At 63.6% G+C, this 22,117-nt stretch overlaps 1 protein-coding gene across 5 annotated transcripts in view; it reads left to right on the top strand.

The window, feature by feature from the left end:
* SHC1 (SHC adaptor protein 1) overlaps positions 1-21,542 on the top strand; it is a 30,903-nt gene extending 9,361 nt beyond the window's left edge. The window contains exons 2-14 of one of the 5 annotated variants that reach the window (XM_050930064.1): positions 1,990-2,054; positions 10,194-10,355; positions 13,761-13,831; positions 14,565-14,628; positions 15,452-15,571; positions 16,445-16,498; positions 16,845-16,896; positions 17,191-17,317; positions 17,543-17,714; positions 18,080-18,140; positions 18,576-18,740; positions 18,923-19,185; positions 19,646-21,542. In XM_050930064.1, coding sequence (XP_050786021.1) covers positions 2,043-2,054; positions 10,194-10,355; positions 13,761-13,831; positions 14,565-14,628; positions 15,452-15,571; positions 16,445-16,498; positions 16,845-16,896; positions 17,191-17,317; positions 17,543-17,714; positions 18,080-18,140; positions 18,576-18,740; positions 18,923-19,185; positions 19,646-19,774 — 1,452 coding nt within the window. In that variant the 5' untranslated portion in view covers positions 1,990-2,042 and the 3' untranslated portion in view covers positions 19,775-21,542. The other 4 variants (XM_050930066.1, XM_050930065.1, XM_050930063.1 and 1 more) reach the window with 4 other exon arrangements.
* The last annotated feature ends 575 nt before the right edge of the window (positions 21,543-22,117 follow it).

Raw genomic sequence — 22,117 nt, 5'->3', positions numbered from 1 at the left:
CCCTCCTCTGTTTTACTGCTCCCCAGTCACTTACTGCAAGCAGCGCCATTCACAGGGTGCAGTACGTCCCGCCGCTGCCACCAGTTGTCACGGAGTCACCGGGCGATGCTCTGGAACAGCTCCCCACAAAGCCAGGCAGGACTTTGGGGAGCCTCCTCTCCCCTGGAGCAGACTTGTTCAGGGCAAGAAGTTCACACGTCTTCACCTCCTGGGTCTCTCCTTGGAGCATTCAGCATCCTCTGCCCCTCCGTGCGCTTCCCACAGCGAGCCCGCCTCAGCGGGGTCCTGGGGAAGCCACCGGGTCCTGCACCCCCACTTCGCAGTCAGACATGACTCTTAGCCAGCCAGTAAAACAGAGGTTTATTCGATGACAGGAACAGGGTCTAAAACAGAGCTTGTAGATACAACGAACCGGACCCCTCAGCCGGGTCCATTCTGGGGGGCAGTGAGCCAGACCCCCACGTCTGCCCTGAGCCAGCTCCAGACTAACAACCCCTCCCAGCCCCTCCTCTCTGCTCAGCCCCTTTCCCGGGCCAGGAGGTCACCTGATCTCTTAGTCTCCAACACCTTCAGTTGGCACCTTTGCAGAGGAGGGGCCCAGGCCATTAGTTACTAGGAGACAGAGTGCCAGGCATTTAGGTGCACTGGCCCTTTGCTTTGCCAGATACTTAAGAACTGCACAGGGGACACTGAGGCACCAACACAGTACTCAGAGAAAACATTAAGAACTTTCCCAGTTCGTCACAGGGCCCAGTAGCTACCAGGAAATAAATTGGGTTTGTTTCCCTGCTGTGTTTGGAGGGCGGTTTCCTGGGCCAAAGGGAGGAGGGGCGGGCCTGGGAGCTGAGCAGGGTGTTCTGGGCCATGGAAGGAGCTGTGCCCACTGTCCTTGCCATGCTCTCCTTGGGCCTGGAACCTCCTCCCCTTCCCTGGCCTCCCTCCTACCCCCCCAGCCTCTGCTGGGCGCTGCTCTGGGCAGGAGTCAGGCAACGGCTGGGCTGCGAATGCTGCTTCCCCAGACTGAGGAGTGGCTGGGCCTGCAGGGGCGGTGTCCTCGGGAGGTGAGTGCACCATCCCCACCCACGGGCTCTGTATGGTGCTGTGGGCCGCCCCCGGGGGGGGCACTAACCTGGCAAAGGCTGCACAGTGTCCTGGGCAGTCCCAAGAGCAGCCTGGGCAGCTCACTTGGGGACACCCCATGGTGCATGGGCTGGGAGGGGGCTGGGACTTGGTGCAGCCCTGGATGTTTACTGGGACTCGGCCACGGGCCCCCTCTGCTTTGCTGCCTTCCTGGCTGGAGGCTTTTGGCTCTCCCTGGCTGTGGGGATGAGAGCCCAGCCCCTCTTTGCAGGGCGTGTCAGTCTGGCCCACTGGCTGCGGTGTCACTGAAGGTTCTGTCTGGAGGCGGGCAGGCCCCTGGGCTCGTTTGCTCTGGTCTGCTGCCTCTTGGGCTGCTGCACAAGTATATGGGCTTCCAACGTCGTCTCGGTGGCTCACTGGGTTTGCTGCTCCTATAAGGGAGATTCCTGTGGGCTGGCTGGATGTGTATGTGGCAAACTGCGTTCCCAGGTGTCCCTTCACCTCCCCACTGCACACCGGCTGCGCCAGGGCTCAGCATCTCTTGGCAGATCAAGCCACCTTGGCTGAGACCCCAAACTTTCCGCACTTGTCTGCTAGGCCTCCTCAGGGGAAGCGGGTGCCAGGCAAGCAGGGATCCAAACGAGGACCCAGTGCCAGGGGCTCCCCAAACGATCCCCAGCGGCCAGAGGCCGTCTCCTCCCCAGCTCATAGTGATCTCCTGGGGCAGGCCTGGCTTGGATGGAGCCAAGAAGCGAGTCAGCGGGGGAAGAGGCTGCTACGGTGGTGGGGTGTCTTCAAGAGCTGTGGCTAGTGGTTTGCTTCGTCCCATCAGTGCTGAGTGCACAGCAGCCTCCTCAAGGGCTGGGCTGGGCCAGGCCGGCTAACGCCCTGTTTGTCGCTGAACTGCAGGTTGGACTCCACGCAGAAGGGCTCTGCAGCTCTGCTCCCCGTGTGCGGCGCAGATGGAGTACGTGGTAAGGCCAGCGGCTCTCGGGGCCTGTGGTGGTGGGTAGGCGGCTTTGGTGATGGACCAGGCTTTCCTTCTCTCGCTCGGACCCGCTGGTTCCCGCTGGCCCACTCCTGCGCCTTCTCTCTGGGCTCTGGTGTGTTTCTCACTGAGCAGCTGTGCCCAACCGTGGGGTCATGACCCCAAAGGGGGCCATGAATGTGACTCCTGGGGGTCCCACAATTTTCTGTCCGCTTGGTGGTGAAGAGCCGTTGCATGCACGGCTCCTGCTGTCGCAGAGAGTTGCAGGGAGCCTGTGTGTACAAGAGGGAGAGAGGGCTGGCGTGCGCATGGGATCTGGGACACAGATTCTGTCACCCCCTGGGATCTGGTAGCAGTGTCACCAGTGCCTCTGCTGTGCCGCTTGGGAAAGGACCTGCCACTGGCCGAACCTCGCCGAACATCTGCCCGCCTTCCTGGGGAGCCTTCTGCACGTCTCCCTTCTCTGGTGCATTTCCTGAGCCGCATGTCCGCAGCCTGTCATGTGGCTGCACGTCGGGATCGCCGTCTGCCAGGGGATCTCCAGAGCACCAGGCCAGGCCTTTGGGAGGGCGGCGTAAGTGCCGTTCCTGGCGCGTGGAACGAAATCACTGGCCCCCTGCCACACAATCCTGGAGCTGAGCACGTCGTGTCACGCTTGTTTGGCCCTGCTGGGCTGAGCAGGCCCAAAGAGGGCAGTGGGAGGAACGCAGGGTCTGCAGGGCACCCCTGCCTTGGAGCCGGGGGTCCTGGCCTGTCCAAGAGACCTTGTGTCAGCTCTGGTGAGAACAAACGGCTTCCACACGAGTAGCCGTGTCTCCGGGCACGTCACTGAGGGCGGGGAGGAAGGGCCCAGGAGATGTGAATTGGTGCAGCGTCTCCTGAACTCGCACAGACTGTCTCTGTGCGTCAGGGTGTGCGCGCATGGCTCTGCTTGAGTCTCCTCCCAAGCTGCTCACCTGCTCCAAAACTCTGTCTCAGCTCCCGGGTTCGCATTGCCTGGGAGGGCGTCGGGTGCTGGACCCTGCAGGAGAGGCTCAGGCAGAGCCACTGTGTGCCGCTGACCCAGAGAAGGAGTTGAGAGTCTTCCAACATGGGCCTGAGGGGCCCTGGCCCTGTGAGTTCTGCTCCTCAGAATGTCTGGCAGAGCTGGAGGAGTCTCCCGATATCTCTCGGGCTGCTCACTGGCTGTGGGGGAGGTCTGTCCGCAGCGTTTGTTTTCCCCACCAGCTCTCCGGAAATGGGGTCCTGCAGGGCTGGAGCCAGCGCGCTCAGCCCTGGGACAGGGGCTGGATTCTGCTGGAGTCCACCAGCCAGAGAGCACGTACTGTGCCTAGCTGCTGGGTCGCACTCTTTCTCCTCCTGGGTCCCTGCACCACGACGCCTGGCTGGGCAGCGCTGCATGGGCCCTGGTGTCTGGCCTTTGCCAGGAGCGCAGCAGGGTGGCTGGAAAGCATGGGCCTTGTCCCACAGTGAGCCCCCAGAGCCCTGGGGCTGGCTTCTCCTCTCCTGGCCCCATACTGCTCCCTGCACAGGCGATGGCTCCCTGGGACTGCTGGGCCTGGTGGGGAGGGGGCTTCCTGTGCACTGGCGGCTGAAGAAGAGTTAGGTCTCCCGTGGCCACAGTTGTTGACAGGATGGGTGAGACCAGGTGTCTCTCTAGCCCAGGCTCCTGGCCCACCTGCTTTCCCAGTGCTCAGGGACCTGAGCAGGGCTCGGGGTCTGGCTCTCCAAGGGCCCTGGCTCCCCATCCGCCAGGTCTTGTCCCTGCATCATCCCAGGGCTGGGAGAGAGCAGCTCTGCCTCCTCCATCTCCCTGCAGCATCCAGGGCTCCCGTGGGGCTCTGACTTAATCCCTTCTTAGCCATGGGCTCCCTGCCCTCTTGAACTGCCCCCCCCCCCCACTGCCGTGCCAACCAGTTAAACCTTGCTAATGGCTCTGCCACACACGGGCTGCAGACTCCCCTTCTGGCCTGGGCTACTTCCCAGACCTGTCTTCAGCCGGCCCCGGCGCTCCCTGGCGTGGGGTCCTTGCCAGCCCCGGCGCTCCCAGGTACGGGGGCCTTGCCGGCCCGCATACAGGCAGTGCTGTAGGTGTCACGTGCTCTCCATCCCAGGGGACTACACCCGAGGGCTGGGGTGCCCCACTGGGGGGTGCAGAGCCACCAGCTGGCCCTGGGGAGGTGTCTGCTGCAGCCGTTGTGTCCTGGGGAGCTACACCTGCAGCAACCTTGAGCCTAACAATGCCCTGTCCTGGGTTGCAGAGATGGGAAAGCCTGGCTGGTCCTGCCTGGCGGGCAGCCCCACGGGGTGGGGAGCATGTAACTGGGACAGGGCTCCTGGGGCTGCCAGTCCAGACACAGCCAGGCGTGTGTTTTAACCTGGTTTCTCCTCTGTTGCCTGAGTGGGCGGCGGGTGACTGGGAGGGGTTTACCCAGCTGTCCGTTGGGGGTTGTGCTGGGAGGAGTTGGGCATACTTCCCAATCCTGGTGGAGCCCCAGCTTGACTGCTTGTCTCTGCTGAGGGGCTCACTTGTGCAAATGGGACTCTGGGGACCAAAGAGCGTCTGTGCCCGCCTGGGGTGGCTCCACCTGGCCCAAGACACATGTGACGTGAGTTGTCCAGTCCCATCCTAGCAGGGCCGGCTTTAGGCCAATTCCACCAATTCTCCCGAATCGGGCCCCCGCCTAAGAGGGCCCCGCGCCCAGTGAGAATCTCTTCCCTAGCTAGAGGCGCCTTTTTAATTTTTACTCAGCTGGTGGCGCTCCGAGTCTTCAGCAGCACTTCTGCGGTGGGTCCTTTACTTGTTCTGGGTCTTCGGCGGCACTTCGGCGGCGGGTCCTTCAGTGCTGCCGAAGATTTGGAGCGAGTGAAGGACCCCCGCCGAAGTGCCGCCGAAGACTCGGAGCACCGGCCGGTGAGTACAAGCCCCACGTGGTTTTTTAACTTGGTGTTGTTTTTTTTTTGTCTTCCCTGCCAGGGCCCCATTGAAACTGTTCGAATTATGCCCCACACTTCCTAAAGCCGGCCCTGCATCCTAGTTCCACTTTGTTCTTCTTGCTAAATCTCTGAAATTTGGCTCAGGTCCGTGTAACCTGTGCTCCGTGTCTGGGAAACCAAGGACTGTTCTAGCAGGGGGAACATGGGGCAGCAGTGAGGGGCACTGAGAGAGCTGGGCTGGCAGGGGCTGTGGGTTAGGATTGTGGGGCACTGACAGAGCTGGTGGTGGGGAGCCCGGGGCTGCGATAGCCCATATGACGAAGTGGGAATGTTCTTGCTGTGTCTGTGAATGCTGAGTGGGGAGTGTTGACCTGAGAAGGTTGCAGGGGAGTTGTGCTGGGATGGCCTTGGGGAAGGGAGGATACCTGAGCATGTAACCTGAGAACCAGGAGGGGAGTTGAAGGCCAGGTGACACCTCTGCCCAGGACACTGGACAAAGGACACAAAGGCTGGGGGAGGAGCTGGGGGGAGGCTGAGTGAGAGGCTGGAGGGTGTTTCAGTTTGGAGCTGGCTGGGAAATGGAGAGGGGCCCCGACAGGGCTTGGGCTTCCCAACGGGGCTGTGGCCTCCCTGTGGGCCCCAGATGGACCTAACTAAAGGGGATCCTGTTGTCTGTACCGGCAGGACCTGTTTGAGACTGTGTTCCTGTCATCTAAATAAACCTCTGTGTTACTGGCTGGCTGAGAGTCACGTCTGACTGCAAAGTGAGGGTGCAGGACCCTGTGGCTTCCCCAGGAGCCTGCCTGGGCGGACTCACTGTGGCAAGCACACGGAGGGACAGAGGATGCTGAATGCTCCAAGGAGAGACCCAGGAGGTGAAGCCGTGTGAGCTTCTTGCCCTGGAGACAGTCTACTCCAAGGGAGAGGAGGCTCCCCAAAGTCCTGCCTGGCTTTGTGGGGAGCAGTTCCAGAGCATCGCCTGGGGACTCTGTGACAGCCAGGGCTGTGGGTCGGGATTGAGGGGCACTGACAAAGCTGGAGGGGGAAGCCCAGGGCTGCTATAGCCGGTGCTGCGGGTCGGGATTGAGGGGCACTGACAGAGCTGGGAGGGAGAGCCCAGGGCTGGGATAGCCGGGGCTGCGGGTCAGGATTGAGGTGTTACTGGCAGAGTGAGGGGGGGAGCCCAGGGCTGCGGGTCAGGATTGAGGGGCACTGGCAGAGCTGGGGGAGTCGGGCTGGGATAGCAGGGGAACCTGCGGATCAGGAGTGAGTTAGAGGATCAAGTCTTGTTTGGGATCGGTTGGTGGAGCCCCACACCAAGCCCTCACTGCCCGTGCCTGCTCCCCCACCCCTGTGCTCTGGGGCTGGGCCCAGTCTGGGAGTGAAGGAGTTAAGGCAAAGCCCTGAGCTGCTCCCTTTGCCCCTCACTCCTTGCTCCCAAGGGCAGCTGCTTCCTGTGTGTGACTCCAGCCAGCTGTGATCCTCGCCCCTATGCTGTAGGAAGCTGCTCCAAGGAGGTGGGGCGGGCAAGGAACAGACCCTTGGCTCAAGGGGGGGTGGAAAAGGCGCAGAGCAAGGGGGTTCAGGTGCTGGAGAGCTCTTCCTCCCTCCCGCTGCTGCTGGGGCTGCTCTGCCCCAGGCACCAGATGCCGCTGGCAGAGTGGTGGGGCACGGCTCCAGCCCCCCATCCCAAGGCATGATAGGCAGGTAGGGCAGAGCACCTTGGTGCAGGGCTGGAGACAAGAGGCCGGGCGCTCACTGGGGGAGAGGATGCCTGGGACGCCTGGACTCTCCTGGAAAATGCTCTGTGACCTTTGACTCCATTTCCATTGGCTGGCTGTTTGCCCCTTCCAGCAGAGGGCAGTGCGCAGCTGTCTGGCCTTTGGGGGGCACGAGCCCCCTCCATTGCCTGCCAAGAGCATGCCGCCTGGCTAGGCTGTGGGGTGGAATGCACAGGGCTTGGCTCAGGGAAATGCTGGGTAGGTGAGTCGCTGCTTCCTGGCCCCAGGCTTCCTGCATTTCTTTCAAGTGGCTGTGCAGAGCTGCTGGGCCCCAGGCCAGGGTGAGCTCTGCTCTATCACGGACTGTGCAGGGGACCTGGTGCGAGAGGCTGTGGTGAGCACTGGTGAATCCTGCTAGGAGGTGTGTGTGCACAGGAGATCGCCCTGGGGTGGGGTGGGGGATGCACAGAGATCTCCCTGGGGGGTGCACACAGGGGTATCACTGCTGCGCCCAAGGACTCTCCCCTGTGGTGCTGGTGGTTCCTGGAGGCCAGCTGAGCCTCCCTGCTATAGTTAGCAGCAGTCCCTTTGCAACGCGTCACGCTCCGCTCAGGAGGCTATTTCCAGCCTTGGCCAGCCTTCCATTTCCCTCGCTGCGCGTGGCTGCCTGCCAGGGTTCACACAGCAGCTGGCAGGCGCTGACACCTGGGCTGAGGGGGTGGCCGTGGTGAGATGGTGCTGCTCCGTGGCTCGGAGCCGGAGCTCCCATGCGATGTGTCTGGCTCTGGGAGTGTTTTACTCATGCTTCTGCTTTGAGGGGTGGCAGTGCCCAGGAATACCCGACCTGCCCTGCGGGGCTCAGCTCCGGCCTCTCAGCCTCCATTCAGAGCCAGAGTGGTCAGAAGGGGCGTTGGGTCCAGTGCTGAGCCAGGGTCTTTGGTGCCCAGCACGGTTTGCTATGGAGTCCAACCCTTGTGTTTCCAGCCCTTCTGGCTGCAGAGCAGCCAAAGGGTTTTGCATGGAACTGAGGCAGAGTTGTTGTCCTGAGTCTGCAGGGAGCCTGAAACAATAGCTCTGAGTGTTGTGGCCTAAATTGGGCATTAACTCTGAACACTAGTGAGGGCTGCTGGGCTAGAGAGCTCCGTGTTCTCCAGACACGGGTCTGTGGCCCAGTGGGGAGCTGCCGATTTGCAAGTTGCTGATTGTATCCCTCTCGCGCCTCAGTTAGTACGAACTCCAACCTGAGTCTGCCGTGGAGGCCTCTGGCCTCAGCCCAGTGCTGCCATGTCCAGGGCTGGCTGCAGCAGCATGCGGTGGGGGGGGGCTGCCCTCCCTGGGGCTTGGGCCTGGGTGAAAGTGACACGAAAAGGGCGTGAGAACATGGGGTTAGGGTCTCACGTGCCCCGGTGTGCTGCCCCCTGCACCCGCAGTGCTGGAAGATGCTCGGTGCTCAGAGAGACTGGGAGGTTTGGGAAGGGCAGGGGCATGTTCGGTGTGTGGGTGGGTCTGCAAACGGCTGCTGCGGGGGGCGGGCGCTGCAGAGGAGAAGGCTCTCTTCACCCACAGCAGGAGGGGCTCAGAGTCTGGGGCACAGCACGGAAAGGGGAGTTTGGAATGGGGTGCTGGGGGAGCCCATTGCTCTGTGCCGCGGGGCCCTGCTCTACCCATCCTGCTGGCACCCGGGGATGGTGGGCCGGATGGGGGAAAGGGCTGAGCGTGGGGAGCTGTGCTGCCCCCACCTGGCACACAAGCCCACGGGTCCCTGCAGAGAGAGGGCACCTCCAGTCTGTGCTGCCCCCATGTGCTCAGCAGGCAGAGCCCCCTGCTCTGGCTCCGCCCCACGCCCGTGACCTTGATTTTCTGCTCTAGATGCTCCCTGCGACCCCACCCCTTCGGGAGGGAGCCAGCGAGCGAGGCTCCCCTTGACAGGCTGTGGGCAGAGGCTGTGAGTCAGCACTGCCCTTCCGATTGGCAGGAGCCCCCTCTCTTCTCCCGGGAGCTGCAGTCACTTAGCGCCAGCTCCACGCAGGAAGCAGCAGCAATTAGCAGCGGCTGCAGCAGCTCCCTCCCCAGCTCCTGGCAGCTGGGGAACCTCTGGCCGAGGCCGGCTGAACGCACCAGCTTCCTGAGTCCTGCCCGGCCGGATCCACAGCACCTGGCCCTGCTCGGTCTCTGCCTTGCTCCTCTCTGCGGCTTTGGGGCCCCAGGCCCTGGCTGGACACGTGCGCCAGCCACATCTCTCCTTGCCCACAGGACCCCCGCCAAGCTCACAGAGGGGGCCTCGTCGGCTCCAGGCTGGTGCCCGGAGTGCAGCCAGGCTGGGCTGGAACACACTCTGTGGCTGCCTTGTCTCCGGACTTTAAATATTCATGCCTTTGATTTCCTGCTAGCTGGTGACGGGAGCTGGGCTGGTGCAGCAGGCTGGGAGTGCTGGCAGGGTGCGAGGCGCTAGACTGGACAATGGTCTCTGGGCAGCACGGCTTGAGGATCTCCTGACAGGTGAAGGAGCAGCAGCCTGGGCTCAGCCTGTGGCTCCGGCTGCCTCGCCCACTGGGCTGCTGAGCACACGGCCCCCTCGGGTGCCGCCAGTGACTTCGCCTGCTTCCTCTCTGCAGCTGAGCTGGGATCGGGCAGGGGCCAGGGGTTGCTCTGCAGCTGGCTGCACCGGCGTGTCCCTCCCTGTCCTGTCCTCACCATGCTGCTTGTTATTGACTGGCTGTAACGAGGTGGGAGCCCCTGGCTCGTCGGACCCGGGGAGCGCTGGTGCACCCAGGGCTGTGTGTTGCGGGGAGATGACCTTTGACTGTGAACAGACGCTGCTGCTCCCTCCTGCCTGCTCCTGGTGACGCTCACCCTTTGGCTAGGGGCTCAGTGCTGGGATCGCTGGGGCTGGCTCTGCCAGCAGTCATGCTGTGCTGGAGTGGGGCTGGCATGGGCGCTGGCCTAGCCCCATGTTTCTGGAGTTCCTGCTCTGCAGGGTGCTGGCTGCCCTAGGCTCCTTGCCTCTCTGGGGGGCTGCCACCTCACTCCCTGCTCCGGAGCCATTGGCCTGCCCGAGCCCCTCCAGCATGGATCTGCTGCAGAAGAGTAAATACAGCCACCTCCGGAACGAGTCGGTCTCCTCCCTGGAGGAGGCAGTGGCCGGCGCGGGGTCCCCGGGGTCCCCAGTGGAGTCCCTCATCGCCACGCAGTCTCTGCCTGGCTCCCTGTCGTCGTCCTCCCTCAGCCCCATGCTGCCCATCGGGGAGCTCTCGTCGGAGTCCGAGGACAGCCCCACCACCCTGTGCTCCTTCTTCCCCAAAATGGCCAGCCTGAAGCTCTCCTACCCCGCCAACCTGCTCAGTCTGCGGGGCTTCTCGGCTGTCGGCATGAAGGAGGCGGAGAGCCTCGAGGAGCCGGGTGCAGTGCTGGCTACAGCGGGTGCCTCCAGCCCCAATTCAGTGGGGCCTGTTGCTGTCTGTCCCCAGGATATGAACAAGCTGAGCTGTGGGAAGAAGACGCGGGTGGAAGGTGGCCAACTGGGGGGCGACGAATGGACCCGCCACGGCAGCTTCGTCAATAAGCCCACCCGTGGCTGGCTGCACCCCGACGACAAGGTCATGGGCCCTGGTGTCTCCTATCTCGTCAGGGTGAGTGCAGTGGGGCGCCTCGGCAGGGTGGGGAAGGGAGGTGACCACACCTGCCTGAGCAGCTGTCCTAGCCCCCCAGCAGGGGGCACTGCTCCACGCCCCTGCCGCCCCAGCAGAGAGGCCCCCGGGCAGGGCAGTGTGTGGGGAGCTCGCCCTGCCGATCTGGCACAGATGGCACTTTCCACTTTGTGCACTGCCGTCCAGGGGGAGCACAGGGAGGGCCAGGAAGGGCATGTCTCTGAACTTGGGCACTGTCATAGCCTGCATGGAGGGGGCAGCCCGCAAGCGCCCAGCCCTGCATGGCTCTGCAGTGCTGCTGCTCGGGGAGTCCAGTACCTCTGCCCTTCACCCAAGGGCTCCAAACCTCTGCCTGCTGGGGGCCCCTCCTCTTTGGGCTGGGAGGGGAGCTGCTCTGGAAACAGCTGCTTCCTTTGTGTGCCCAGTGGGGTTTTCTTCCCCTTTCGTGCACCTCAGCCACAGCTGGCTGGCCCCCCGCCCTTCCGGAGGGCCGCAGATGGCACCCGGGGGCACACTGTTGTCTCTAAGCCCCTGGGCCAGCGGCTGCCACACCCGCTGCGAGTGGAGTGGTGTGGTAGGCGGGGTGGGGGCAGCTGGGATCAGCGTGCCTTCCAAGTCCTCCAGGCAGATGCCCATGCAGATGGGCGCTGTAGGAGGCAGTCAGCTCAAGGCAGCTCTCCAGCACACAGCTGCTCCTTGGAGAAGTGTTGCCAGGCTCCCTCGCTTGCATTGGCACCAGTCTCTTGATTGGCCCTGGTGCCCGTGTCCCCGAGGCAGCCTTGTGCGCTGGGCCAGGAGCCTGTCGGGCACGGAGGCACTTGCCGAGCAGATGCAGGTGGCCAGGAGCCTTCCCCCTGCCTATGACCCAGCACAGCCTGCCAGCCCCTGCCCCCAGCTGGGAGTCCCTCCCGCAGTGCCCGGCACCTCCTGTCACTCCATGCAGGGACCCCTGCACTCCGTCCGACGGGCGTTTGGTTTGGCAATGGGGTGCTTTGTCGGAGCTGCCTGTGGAGACTGCAGTTCCCAGCATGCTTTGCTGCCTGGCCGCTGGAGTGGAGGTGGAGCAGGAGCACTGCATGCTGGGATCAAAGTCTCTGCTGGATCACCCATTACCCCGTGTGCCTTGAACTGCCCAGCCAGACCCACACGAGGAGGAGTCCGGTGGCACCTTCACAGCTAACAGATTTCTTTGGGCATAAGCTTTCGTGGGTAGAAAGCCCATTTCTTCAGCTGCATGGAGTGAGAATTACAGATCCAGGCATAAATATATATTGGCATGTGAAGAGAAGGGAGTTACCTTACAAGTGGATAACCAGTGTTGAAGGCCAATTCAGTCAGGGTGGATGTGGTCCACTCCCAGTAACTGAGGAGGAGGTGTCATACCTGGACGCAATCCGTGGGTGCTGCTTAAACCCTGCCCGGGGCCCTGGGGACAGAGCCCAAGACATGCTTGTCAGCCTCCCACAACAGCACTGCAGCACTGGTGCCATGTGGCAGAGGGCAGCACCAAGCCAGACTCGTGTGTGCCTAGAGCCCAGTACCGCAGCTCAGCCTTGGTGCTCCTGGCCGTCTCCCTCCATGGGGTGAGCTCAGCCTGCAGAGCCACGTGTGTGGTGGGGCACTTCCCCCTGCGTACCAGCTTGGCTGGTCTTTTCCTGTTTGCTTTTCAGCTTGGCTGGCTGCCCTGGTTCCTGCTACTGAGTGCTGCCTCGGGGGCTGGGGCAGGACCGGGGAAGGGAGCTCAGCTTCCCACACCCAGCTCTGTCGGGCAGCCCCCTGCTCCCCCCCCAGCTCTGCTGATGTAGCTCACAGCCTGGGTGTCTATATCTAGGGTGTGTGCAACGCATTTGGGCAGGACATGCACACGGAGCACCAGGCTGAGACCAGCCAGCTCGTTTCACTTGTGACCTGAGCCAGGATTACACAGCCCCGTTTCCAGCCTGCAGGGGCTCACAGGGGGCCCTGCTCAGAGTCCCTTGCTGGGGTCCTCCCCTCAGAGCCCTGAGCCCCCATCCCCACAGCATAGGAACAGACAGAGAAGGCTGGATGGAACTCTTCAGAGAAGCCCCCCTGCCTCCCTCCCCCCAGCATCAAAGCCACAAACGGGACACTGAATAGAGAAGCTTTGTTTCTGGTAGGCAGGCATGAGAGTTACTGTGTCTGGCATGAGTGCCTAGCCGAGCCAGGAGCAGGGAGCAACCGCCCGCAGGGCCAGTGCTACCCAGCTGGCATCAGCCAAGAGAGGCGGGCTCCCAAAATCATCCTGGGAATGGGGATTTTGAATGTGCCCTTTTAATCATCTAGCATCTCCGCCCCACACACACACCTTCCCCATCCCCCGAGCCCCTGGGTGTCCTGGCTCCTCCAGCCCTGGGTGGTGCAGGGCCCTTCCTGAGGGTCCAGAGGGGCTGGGTCATGGAAGCAGAAAAGGTGGGTTACTGACCCCTGCAAGGAATGGTGGGTTCCTCCTACTAACTCCTTGCAATGCCTGAGCTGGGGGCCAGGGCGTATGCAGTGACCGAGCTGCCCTGGGGCCGGGGCGTGTGCAGTGGCTGAGCTGCCCTGGGGCTGGGGCCGGGGGCATGTGCAGTGGCTGAGCTGCCCTGGGGCTCGGTGTGTGCAGTGGCTGAGCTGCCCTGGGGCTGGGGGCTGGGCTTGTGCAGTGGCTGAGCTGCCCTGGGGCTGGGGGCTGGGTGTGTGCAGTGGCTGAGCTGCCCTGGGGCTGGGGGCTGGGTGTGTGCAGTGGCTGAGCTGCCCTGGGGCTGGGGGCTGGGTGTGTGCAGTGGCTGAGCTGCCCTGGGGCTGGGGGCTGGGTGTGTGCAGTGACTGAGCTGCCCTGGGGCTGGAGCCGGGGGCGTGTGCAGTGACTGAGCTGCTCTGGGGCCGGGGGCTGGGTGTGTGCAGTGGCTGAGCTGCAGCAGGGGTGGGGTTGGCACCACAGTTTTGCTGGGATTTGTGTGGTGAAATCCCCCAGGGGGTGCCTGGAGGGCGCTGGCATCTCAGGGATGGTGCCCCAGAGCCAGGCACCAGCCCAGACCCTCCCCTAGAGAAACACAGGGAGGGTTCTTTAGCGCTGTAGTATTTCTGCTCCCCACCTCCCGGTCTGAGCCCACAGGGGGTTGTGGGGAGCCGTACATGGCCCTTGGTGAGGCAGCCAGTGCCCAGACAGTCCCTCCCCTGTTCCACCCCTGCAGCTCACCCTGCGGTGCTTGGGGGCTGGGGGAGGCCCTGAGTGCTGAGCCGATGCAGGGGAGCAGCCTGCCAGCATTGCAGCCCTGCTGCCAGGGCTGGCAGGCGGGGCTGGTCTGTGCCATCCCAGCAAGCTTGGGGGGGTCATAGGGCTGACCCCTATCCTGGCATCTGATGTGCTCTCTCTCGCTCTCTCAGTACATGGGCTGTGTGGAAGTTCTCCAGTCCATGCGGGCGCTGGATTTCAACACCAGGACTCAGGTAACCAGGTGAGCCACAGGTCCCCCCCCCCGTCTCCCGGGAGCCCCACAGGCGCTCGGACGCTGGGTGTGGGCAGAGAGGCCCCACGCTGGGAGGTGCATCCGCACGTACCCCCTGCGCTGAAGCCCACGGTCCCGGAGAGTGGGTTCTGACCCAGTGCCTTGCGGTTGAGCAGCCAGGTCACTCCGGGTCCAGAACACATCCCACGGTGCCCCCTGCCCCCCACCCGATGCTGCTGGGTGGCAGCTGCCAAGGAGCGTGCTGGGGTCTGAATGGCAGCTGCATAGAAGGTGCCAGGGAGACCAGTGCTTCTTAGTGAAACCAGATGCTCGCTCCAGCCTCTGCCAGGCAAAGGAGGCACCGCCCGTGTCTCTCCCCGCTGTGTCTGCCTGGAGAGGATGTAGACTCTCGGGAGGGGCTGGGAAGGGTCTCCCATCCTCTCCTTTCTGCATCCAGCCCACAACCCTTGGCCCCTTTGTACAAGGCTGGTGTGTATGAATGACTGCAGTCTCTTTGGGGGGCAGGGCCAATCCCCCTTGCAGAGCCGCTTCCAGGCTCCTTCTAGCTTCACTCACCCCAAGTGGGCTAAGATCTGTACCTGCCCTCCCAGCACTCAGGAGTCTGTGTGTCACCAGACCTGGGGGAAGGGATACTGGGGGAAGGGCGGGGGTCCCTGGGGGAAATGGTGGGGGCCTGGCCACTCCCTGGGGCTGCCCTGACTTTGCCCTGTGGTCCCCACAGGGAGGCAATCAGCCTGGTGTGCGAGGCAGTGCCCAGTGCCAAAGGAGCCGTCCGGAGGAGGAAGGTAAGGCCAGGCCGGGTAACGGCAGCGCACTCTGGCAGTTGAGCAGGAACCCAGAGTCTGGGGCCGGGGTGGGGGCGTGAGCGAGGGGCGAACATGGTGGAGGTGCAGAGGCAAAAGGCCAGGACTCGACTCCTTCACCTCTCACGCACTTATGCTCTCACCCACACACCCCAGGGGGCGGGAAGGACCAGGCCCCGGTCAGCTGGGTCAGAACTGGGAATTGACTCCGGGGTCTAGGAATCAGGCAGTGCTGGTGTCTGGCAGGAGGCTTCGGGGGAGGCGGGGGGACGACACACTATGGGCTGGGGAGGTGCCTGTGCACCCCCATGCTTCCCCCCCATCTATTGGAGCAGGAGCCTTCAGCCCTCTCCTGACCAGCCCCTGTGGCTGCCCCGGCAGTGGGATGGCAGCCGCGGCTGGGCTGGGATAGGTCCCCCGCTGCGGGGGGCTGATCAATAGCGGCCCTGTCTGGCGCTAATGGAGGAGTGACGCTGGCTGCTCCAGTGCAGCCCTCCCCCGCTCAGTGCACAGGGCGCCCTGCTGCTGGTTAATGGATGTGAGGTGGGGGCAGATGGAGTGCTAAGCCAGGCTGGAGGGGTTGGGCTGCTGCCTTTCCCGGGCGGTGGGGCCTGCACAGGGGCTGGGCTGCCAGGGAGCTGGTGTGGCTGAGGCCAGGGCCTCGGCGCACTCTGCTATGCAGAGGCTCCCAGGTGCCAGGCCTGGGGCTGCCTGGGGTGGGAGATGCGAAGTGCTGAGCCCTGGGCGCTCAGGGGCCTGCCTTGGCGGGGGGAGGGGGGATTCAGACGGCCCTTTGCTTCTGCAGCCCTGCGGCCGCTCGCTGAACTCCATCCTGGGGAAGAGCAACCTCAAGTTCGCCGGCATGCCCATCACCCTCACCATCTCCACCAGCAGCCTCAACCTCATGGCGTCCGACTGCAAACAGGTGAGCCTTGCCGGGGCCACAGAGCCCCCTGCTAGCCTGCTCTGGCTGGGGAACAACCAGCGTGGGGCTCCCGCCCCTGCCTACCCAGTCTGCAGCTCCGCTCCCTGTCTACCTGGGGGACACAGGCCTGGCCTGCCCCTTGTACCCTGTGTGTTGGGCCCCCCACAGGGGGTCACTGGTTCGACCCAGGCCCATGATGCACTGTGCCGGGCCGGTCCATGGCTGCCAGCTCCAGGGGGCGTCCGAAGGCCGAATGCAGACCGCATGTCCCTGGGGGTACCTCCCCCCCACAGGCATCCCTGGCTGGGGAAAGCAGCCGGTGCTGTGTCTATGTCATGGAGTTTGGGGGAGACAAGGCCCTGCACCCCCGGCTTCCTGCGACTCACCAGGACTCTCAGCCAGCCAATAAAACAGAAGGTTTATATAGACGACAGAAACACAGTCCAAGACAGGCCTTGCGGGTACAGACAACAAGACCCCTCAGTTAGGTCCATCTTGAGGGGGCCCCAGGGAGGCCAGAGCCCAGTCTGGGCTCCCCTCCATTTCCCAGCGAGCTCCAAACTGAAACTCCCTCCAGTCCTCCCATCCAGCTTCCCCCCGGCCCCTCCCCCCAGCCTTTGTCCATTTCCGGAGCAGAGGTGTCACCTGGCCTCCAACTCCCCTCCTGGTTCTCATGTTACCTGCTCAGCCTGGCCTCAAGGAAAGTCTCCCATCCCCGATGCAGCCAGTCCCAGCACAACTCCCCTGCAACCTTCCCAGGCCAACACTTCCCTCTCCCTGCTGCATCACAGGCACCCACCCAGCATTCAAAGAAAACATGAAGAACATTCCCAGTTCATCACAGTCTAACCAAGGACTCTTCCTTCCCCACAGATCATCGCCAACCATCACATGCAGTCCATCTCCTTCGCCTCCGGGGGGGACCCGGTGAGTGAGCACCTGGGGGCCTTTGCTCGTGTCCAGGCTCCCCTGATGGCTGGGCTCCATCCCACCTCTGCCCAGGGCTCCCTCGGGGGGAGGGGGGCTCTCCCCCACAGCTGGCCCACTCGCAGTGCTGTTCTGACCCAAGCCCCTGCATCTGGCCGGCACCCCCCTTACTGCTCCAACAGGGCTGGGCTGGTGCCCTGGGACATCCCCCTGGCCCTTCATCCTAGCCTCACACCTGGGACTGCTGCTGGTGCGCTGAGCACTAGGCTGTGGGTGACGGGTAGGGGTGCCCCCCGCCCCCAGCTCCGGTGCTGCTGTCACCTCACCCACTGCGTCTCCCTCACAGGACACTGCAGAGTATGTTGCCTATGTTGCCAAAGACCCCGTCAATCAGAGAGGTGAGTGACTCATGCCATCTCCTGGCTGGCTGGCGCAGCCATTAACCCCACCGCTGCTGGATGCCTGCCGCAGCCCAGTGCTGCCCCCCAGCCAGCCGGGGCCATGAGAGGTGGGTTGGCCACCCCCCTGCATGCCCTGACTGGCTCCAGGCCTGCAGCAGCAGTTGCTTTGCTGGGGCCCTGCCGCCAGGGGTGGGTGTAACGAGAGCCTGGCAGTGTCCCGGGGTGTGCGTGTGTGTGTGTGTGTGAGGGGGGTGTCCCTCCCCCTGAGCCCTGCGTTCGTTCCCTCCCCAGCCTGCCATATCCTGGAGTGCCCCGAGGGCCTGGCGCAGGACGTGATCAGCACCATTGGGCAGGCCTTTGAGCTGCGCTTCAAGCAGTACTTGAAAAACCCCCCAAAGCTCGTCACTCCCCACGACAGGTATGGGGGGCAGCAGTGCCTGAGGATGCTGCTGGGTGGGGTTGCCCCTTGAGCTCCCTGGCCAGCCGGCAGGGCTCTGGGCAGGATGCAGTGGCTGCCTGGCTCCAGTCCAGGCCCTGCTGGGCCCTTGGTGAGGCGTTGGGCATGGAGCCGGTAGGGGGGAGTGGAGGGTGCGTGGCAGAGCTGGGGTGCATTGCTGCTCACCTACTGCTCCCCACACCCTAGAATGGCCGGGTTCGACGGCTCGGCCTGGGACGAGGAGGAGGAAGAGCCATCGGACCACCAGTACTACAACGACTTCCCCGGCAAAGAGCCGCCCCTGGGGGGCGTGGTGGACATGCGGCTGCGTGATGGCGCCAGCGTGGCACCGACGCCCAATCACCTGGGGGCAACGCTGGTAAGCACTGCTCGTGGGGGGTGAGGGTGTCGCTCCCACCGGTTCGTCCCACTGCGCCCCTTCCCAGGGCCATGCCAGAAGGGTCCCTTGGTGCCAGCTCGGAGGGGAGCTGCCATCCCCATAGTGTGTCTGGAAAGAGGAGAAGCAACTCAGGGCTGAGCTGCGGGCCTGGGGCCACCTGGCCAATGACCCCAGGGTGAGACCTGGCAGAGTATGGCCCTGCACAGGGGGCGCTGCCTGCTGCCAGTCGGATGGGTGGCAGATGGTCAGGCTGGAGGCCACTGGAGCTGGGTGCTGCGGGCACGGGGAGGAGAAGGGAGCAGCCCAAGCCTTGGCTACTCACCGCCTGTCTCTTCCTCCTGCAGCCTGTGGGCCAGATGTCCAGCGCAGAGCATGACCCCCGGAAGCAGCATCCTCCTGTCCAAGGTACCAGATCATGGGCAGTTGTGCCACAGGCTCCCTCGCCCACCTGCTGGGGGCCGCATGGCCTGGCATGGTGCGGCTTGGACACCTTCCTGCCCCTCATGGCGGTGCCAGCTCTAGCATTGCCTCCCTGCTGCCCTCCGCAGTGGGATAGGCTAATCTCTGAGCATCCCGTGTGTGCCAAGGTCAGGAGCAAAATGCCCCAAGACTTTCACGTCCCTGGGTCCGGTTCTGCATCATCTTTGGGTTTGCCAGGATCACATGGAGCAAATCAAGGGATCCCTGCAGAGTGTGGGGCTCGCCCCCTGCTGCCCCCTAGCTGGGGTCTCTGCCGGCAATTCCTGGGGTAACCCAAGGCCCAGCAGGGGGGTGTTGGACCCTGTAGCTGAGGTGGGGGGGCCTGGCAAGCCCTGCTAACTGCAGCTGCCCTCCATGCAGGAAGGGATAAATATGCCTCCGGCGCTGTCCCAGCCATCCGCACCGACCTGTTTGATGACCCGTCCTACGTCAACGTGCAGAACCTGGACAGGTCGCGCCAGGCCTCTGCTGCCAGCATCCCGTGCACGGCCAATGGCAGTGCCCAGCGAGACCTCTTCGACATGAGTGAGTGGGGGTTGGCCTATCCTGCTGGCCCTCTGCGCCAGCTCTGGGCTGGCATTGATTGGCTCTGCATGGTTGCTGGGCTGAGGGGCCTGGCTTGCCTCTGTCCAACCGTCTAGAGCCCCAGGGCACAGGCGTGAGTGTGGGCTCCGTGTCCGTCCAACCCCTGCTCCTCTCCCCCGCAGAGCCCTTCGAGGATGCCCTGCGGGTCCCGCCCGCGGTGCCGATGGGGCTGCCGCCAGCCCAGCTCCTGGCCTCCATGGAGGAGCAGCTGCGGCGGGAGCCCTGGTACCACGGGAAGATGAGCCGCAAAGAGGCGGAGAAGCTGCTGAAGGTGAACGGGGACTTCCTGGTGCGGGAGAGCACTACCACACCGGGCCAGTACGTGCTGACCGGGCTGCAGGGCGGGCAGCCCAAGCACCTGCTGCTGGTCGACCCCGAGGGAGTGGTGAGTTGGCCCTGGGGCCATGGCGGGGGGCTCCCTTCCCCAGTCCTACAGGCTTGGCGCTCAAGGGAAGAGCTGACCAGAGCTGGGAGTGCAGAGAAGAGCCAAGCCACTGCAGGTTTCCTGGGGTGCCCGCTGGCCATGGAGCCAGCACCCTGTATTCTTGCCCCCCATCAGCTCCTGGGTTCTTGTGTGTGAGAATGATTGACAGGAGCCCTTCCCTGCTCCAGCCTTGGCTCCCGCTCAGCCCTATTGGCTCTTAGTTACCCCCACCCCAGAAGTGGATACAGCCACCCCTCCCTCCTGGAGATGCCTCAGTCGGGTCCTGCAAGGGAACAGGACACTGGCTCCTCTCCGCTGGGTTTGTGCTGCCATGTCTCATTTGGTCACAAGAGGGCGCACCTGCCTCCTGGCTCCACCCACTTTCTGGCCATCCCTTGAGCCCCGTTTCTGGCCCTTGCAGGTGCGGACGAAGGATCATCGCTTTGAGAGCGTCAGTCACCTGATCAGCTACCACATGGACAATCACCTGCCCATCATCTCGGCGGGCAGTGAGCTGTGCCTGCAGCAGCCCGTAGAGAGGAGACTGTGAGGCGTGGGAGGCCTTGGTGGAGCCTCCTGGGCCCTGCCCACCCTGGCTTTCTCATCCCCTCTCTGCCAGCAGGGCTCTTGGACTGTTTCAGCCACTGCTTGCCCAGGAGGCCCTGGGGCTCCCTGTCTCTCCGCCATGAGCTCAGACTCCCTGGACTCACACCAGCCCCTCCGGAGACAGAGCAGAGGTGGAGGCGGCCAGGGGAGCCAGGGCTGGGTACTGGGCAGAGGGAGGGAGCCTGTTTCTGCATCCAGGGAGCTGCACCAGCCACGGCTCCACCTCCGCGAGCACCAAACTCCAGCCTGAGTGGCTGTGGGCACTGCTCCGAAGGCCAACTGCAACCACACGCCCTCGCCCTGTGCTCATCCCCCCCCTCGGGCAGGGCGGGTGGGAGGGAGCCTGCCCTGACCTCTGAGTGCCTGCTGAGCCTCTGTGAGGAAGGTGAGGGTCAATCCTATTGGCTCAGAGGCCTGCCTGTCCGGAGGTTGTAGAGCACTCCTGGCCCCTGCCCTCCTCTGAGAGGCAGCTCACACCCAGCAGGGAAGGGCTGGATTCTCATCTGCCATTCCCCTGCAATCCCTAGGGGCCAGCACCCATGCGTGGCACCACCTGTGTGACCCCTTTGGGAGAGCCACTGCACCACAGAGCAGCGCCATGGCTCCTGCTGCACAGGGCAAGAACAAGGGAGACTTTCCCCAGAGGGTGGGAGTGGAGGGCTCCCTGCCCTCCCCAGGAGAACCCAGCCCTCTGCTCCACGAAGCACAAGGCTGGGCTGGCCGCACACTGAATGTACCCGATCACTTTACGTATTAACTCTGTGCCTTGACCCTCCACAGGTCCCAGATACTTATGCAAACCAGTTGGTCCTGGGGTGGGCTAGGGAGAGCAGTCAGCCCACCCTAGCTGCTGGGGCAGTGCTGGGAGCACAGCCCCTGTCCTCACACAAGGCTCCACTGGCTCCCAGAGGCCACAGCCAGGCCCGGTCCCATCCCAGCGTCCTACTGGCTGGAAGCAGGGCTCAGGTGGCCCCTTCTGCAGCAGGCTGCTCACAGTCCCACTCTGTCTCAGAGGGCAACTCCTAGTCTGTGTCCAGGGAGCGGCACGGATGGAAATTAGATGGGGTAAATGGGGTTCTCCATAGGAGAGCAAGAGCCCCTTGGCTCCCTGTCCTTGGTGGGTGGGTGGGGAACAGTGCTGTACACTACGTCCTGCTGCCCCTTGGGCAGGGTGTGACAGCCAGTTCCCTGTACCTCAGCTCGGCCTGGGCCAACCACGCAGCCAAAGGAAGCACATAGCACCCAACAAGATCGCAGCCGGAAGGGGGAACCAGAGCTCCCCACATCAGGGAACAAGTGGGTTGCTGAGGTCCCAGGGGGACAGGACAGCTAGCCTGAGCTCTGCTGTTTCTCCCCAGCCAGCGCTAAGCAGCATCCGCTGGGAGCATCCTTCTGGGCTTCCCAGGCTCTGCTGCAGTGGCAGGTGAGCCCTCCCCCTGCAGGGCATGGAGCCTGTCCACCGCTGGGTCTGCACGAAGTGTGGGGATCCCAGTGTTGCATGCACATTGTTATACTCTGAAGCCAAAGTGTAACCCTCCCCCTCCCACCTCCTGCTCCCCTCAGAGGAGTCAGCCTGGGCTCAGAGCAGGGGAGGGTTTTGCTTTCTCTCCTCCCCCTTCTCTCTTTCTCCTTTATATGGGTTTGATTTGTTACCAGGTCTTGATTATACCAAAGGAATGGGATGGCTATTATTAAAGTTAGTATTTCTTTAATACATGGCTGTGAGTGGCTCCTTGTCTGATGTGAGGGGAGGGGTCCGTGCAGGAAGGTGCATGCTGCATCCATGTCCAGCAGCTGCTCCTTATCCAGGGTACATGGGGCGTGTGCTTGGCTGAGGGGTCTCTGAACCAGCAGGCTGATGCTTTGCCCTTTGGGCCCCAGTGGCCCCTCTCCTAGGCTCTTAGACCCTCAGCTTTACATGGCCAGTAACTGCCCCTGCTTGGCCTCCCCTGCCCGCGATCTCCCCCGGTGGGTGCCTCCTGCTGCAGCTGGGGGCTGCAAAGGAGGTAACATCCCTGCAGCGGGAGGGCAGCAGAGCATTGCCCCAGCCCCACGGCCGGATCTGGGCCAGGGCTCAGCCACCGACGAGGGCTGCTCGCGCCATGCCGGACTGGACAGCCCCAGCCAGCTGGGCGCAGGAGCGCCCTGCCCTGCCCTGTCTCCTGGGGGCAGAACGGGGCACTCAGCTCCTGGCTCCCTGGGGGTTGGCCTCCCTCTAGCCCGACTTGGAGGTGCCCCATGGGCAGGGGCCCCAGCGAGGGGATCAGCTCCCAGGGTGGGGAGCCTG

This window comes from Gopherus flavomarginatus, chromosome 20, assembly GCF_025201925.1.
Source record: "Gopherus flavomarginatus isolate rGopFla2 chromosome 20, rGopFla2.mat.asm, whole genome shotgun sequence".
NCBI lineage: Eukaryota > Metazoa > Chordata > Testudines > Testudinidae > Gopherus > Gopherus flavomarginatus.
The sequence above is the reverse complement of the archived record's forward strand: the minus strand, read 5'-3'. Positions and strand labels throughout refer to the sequence as shown.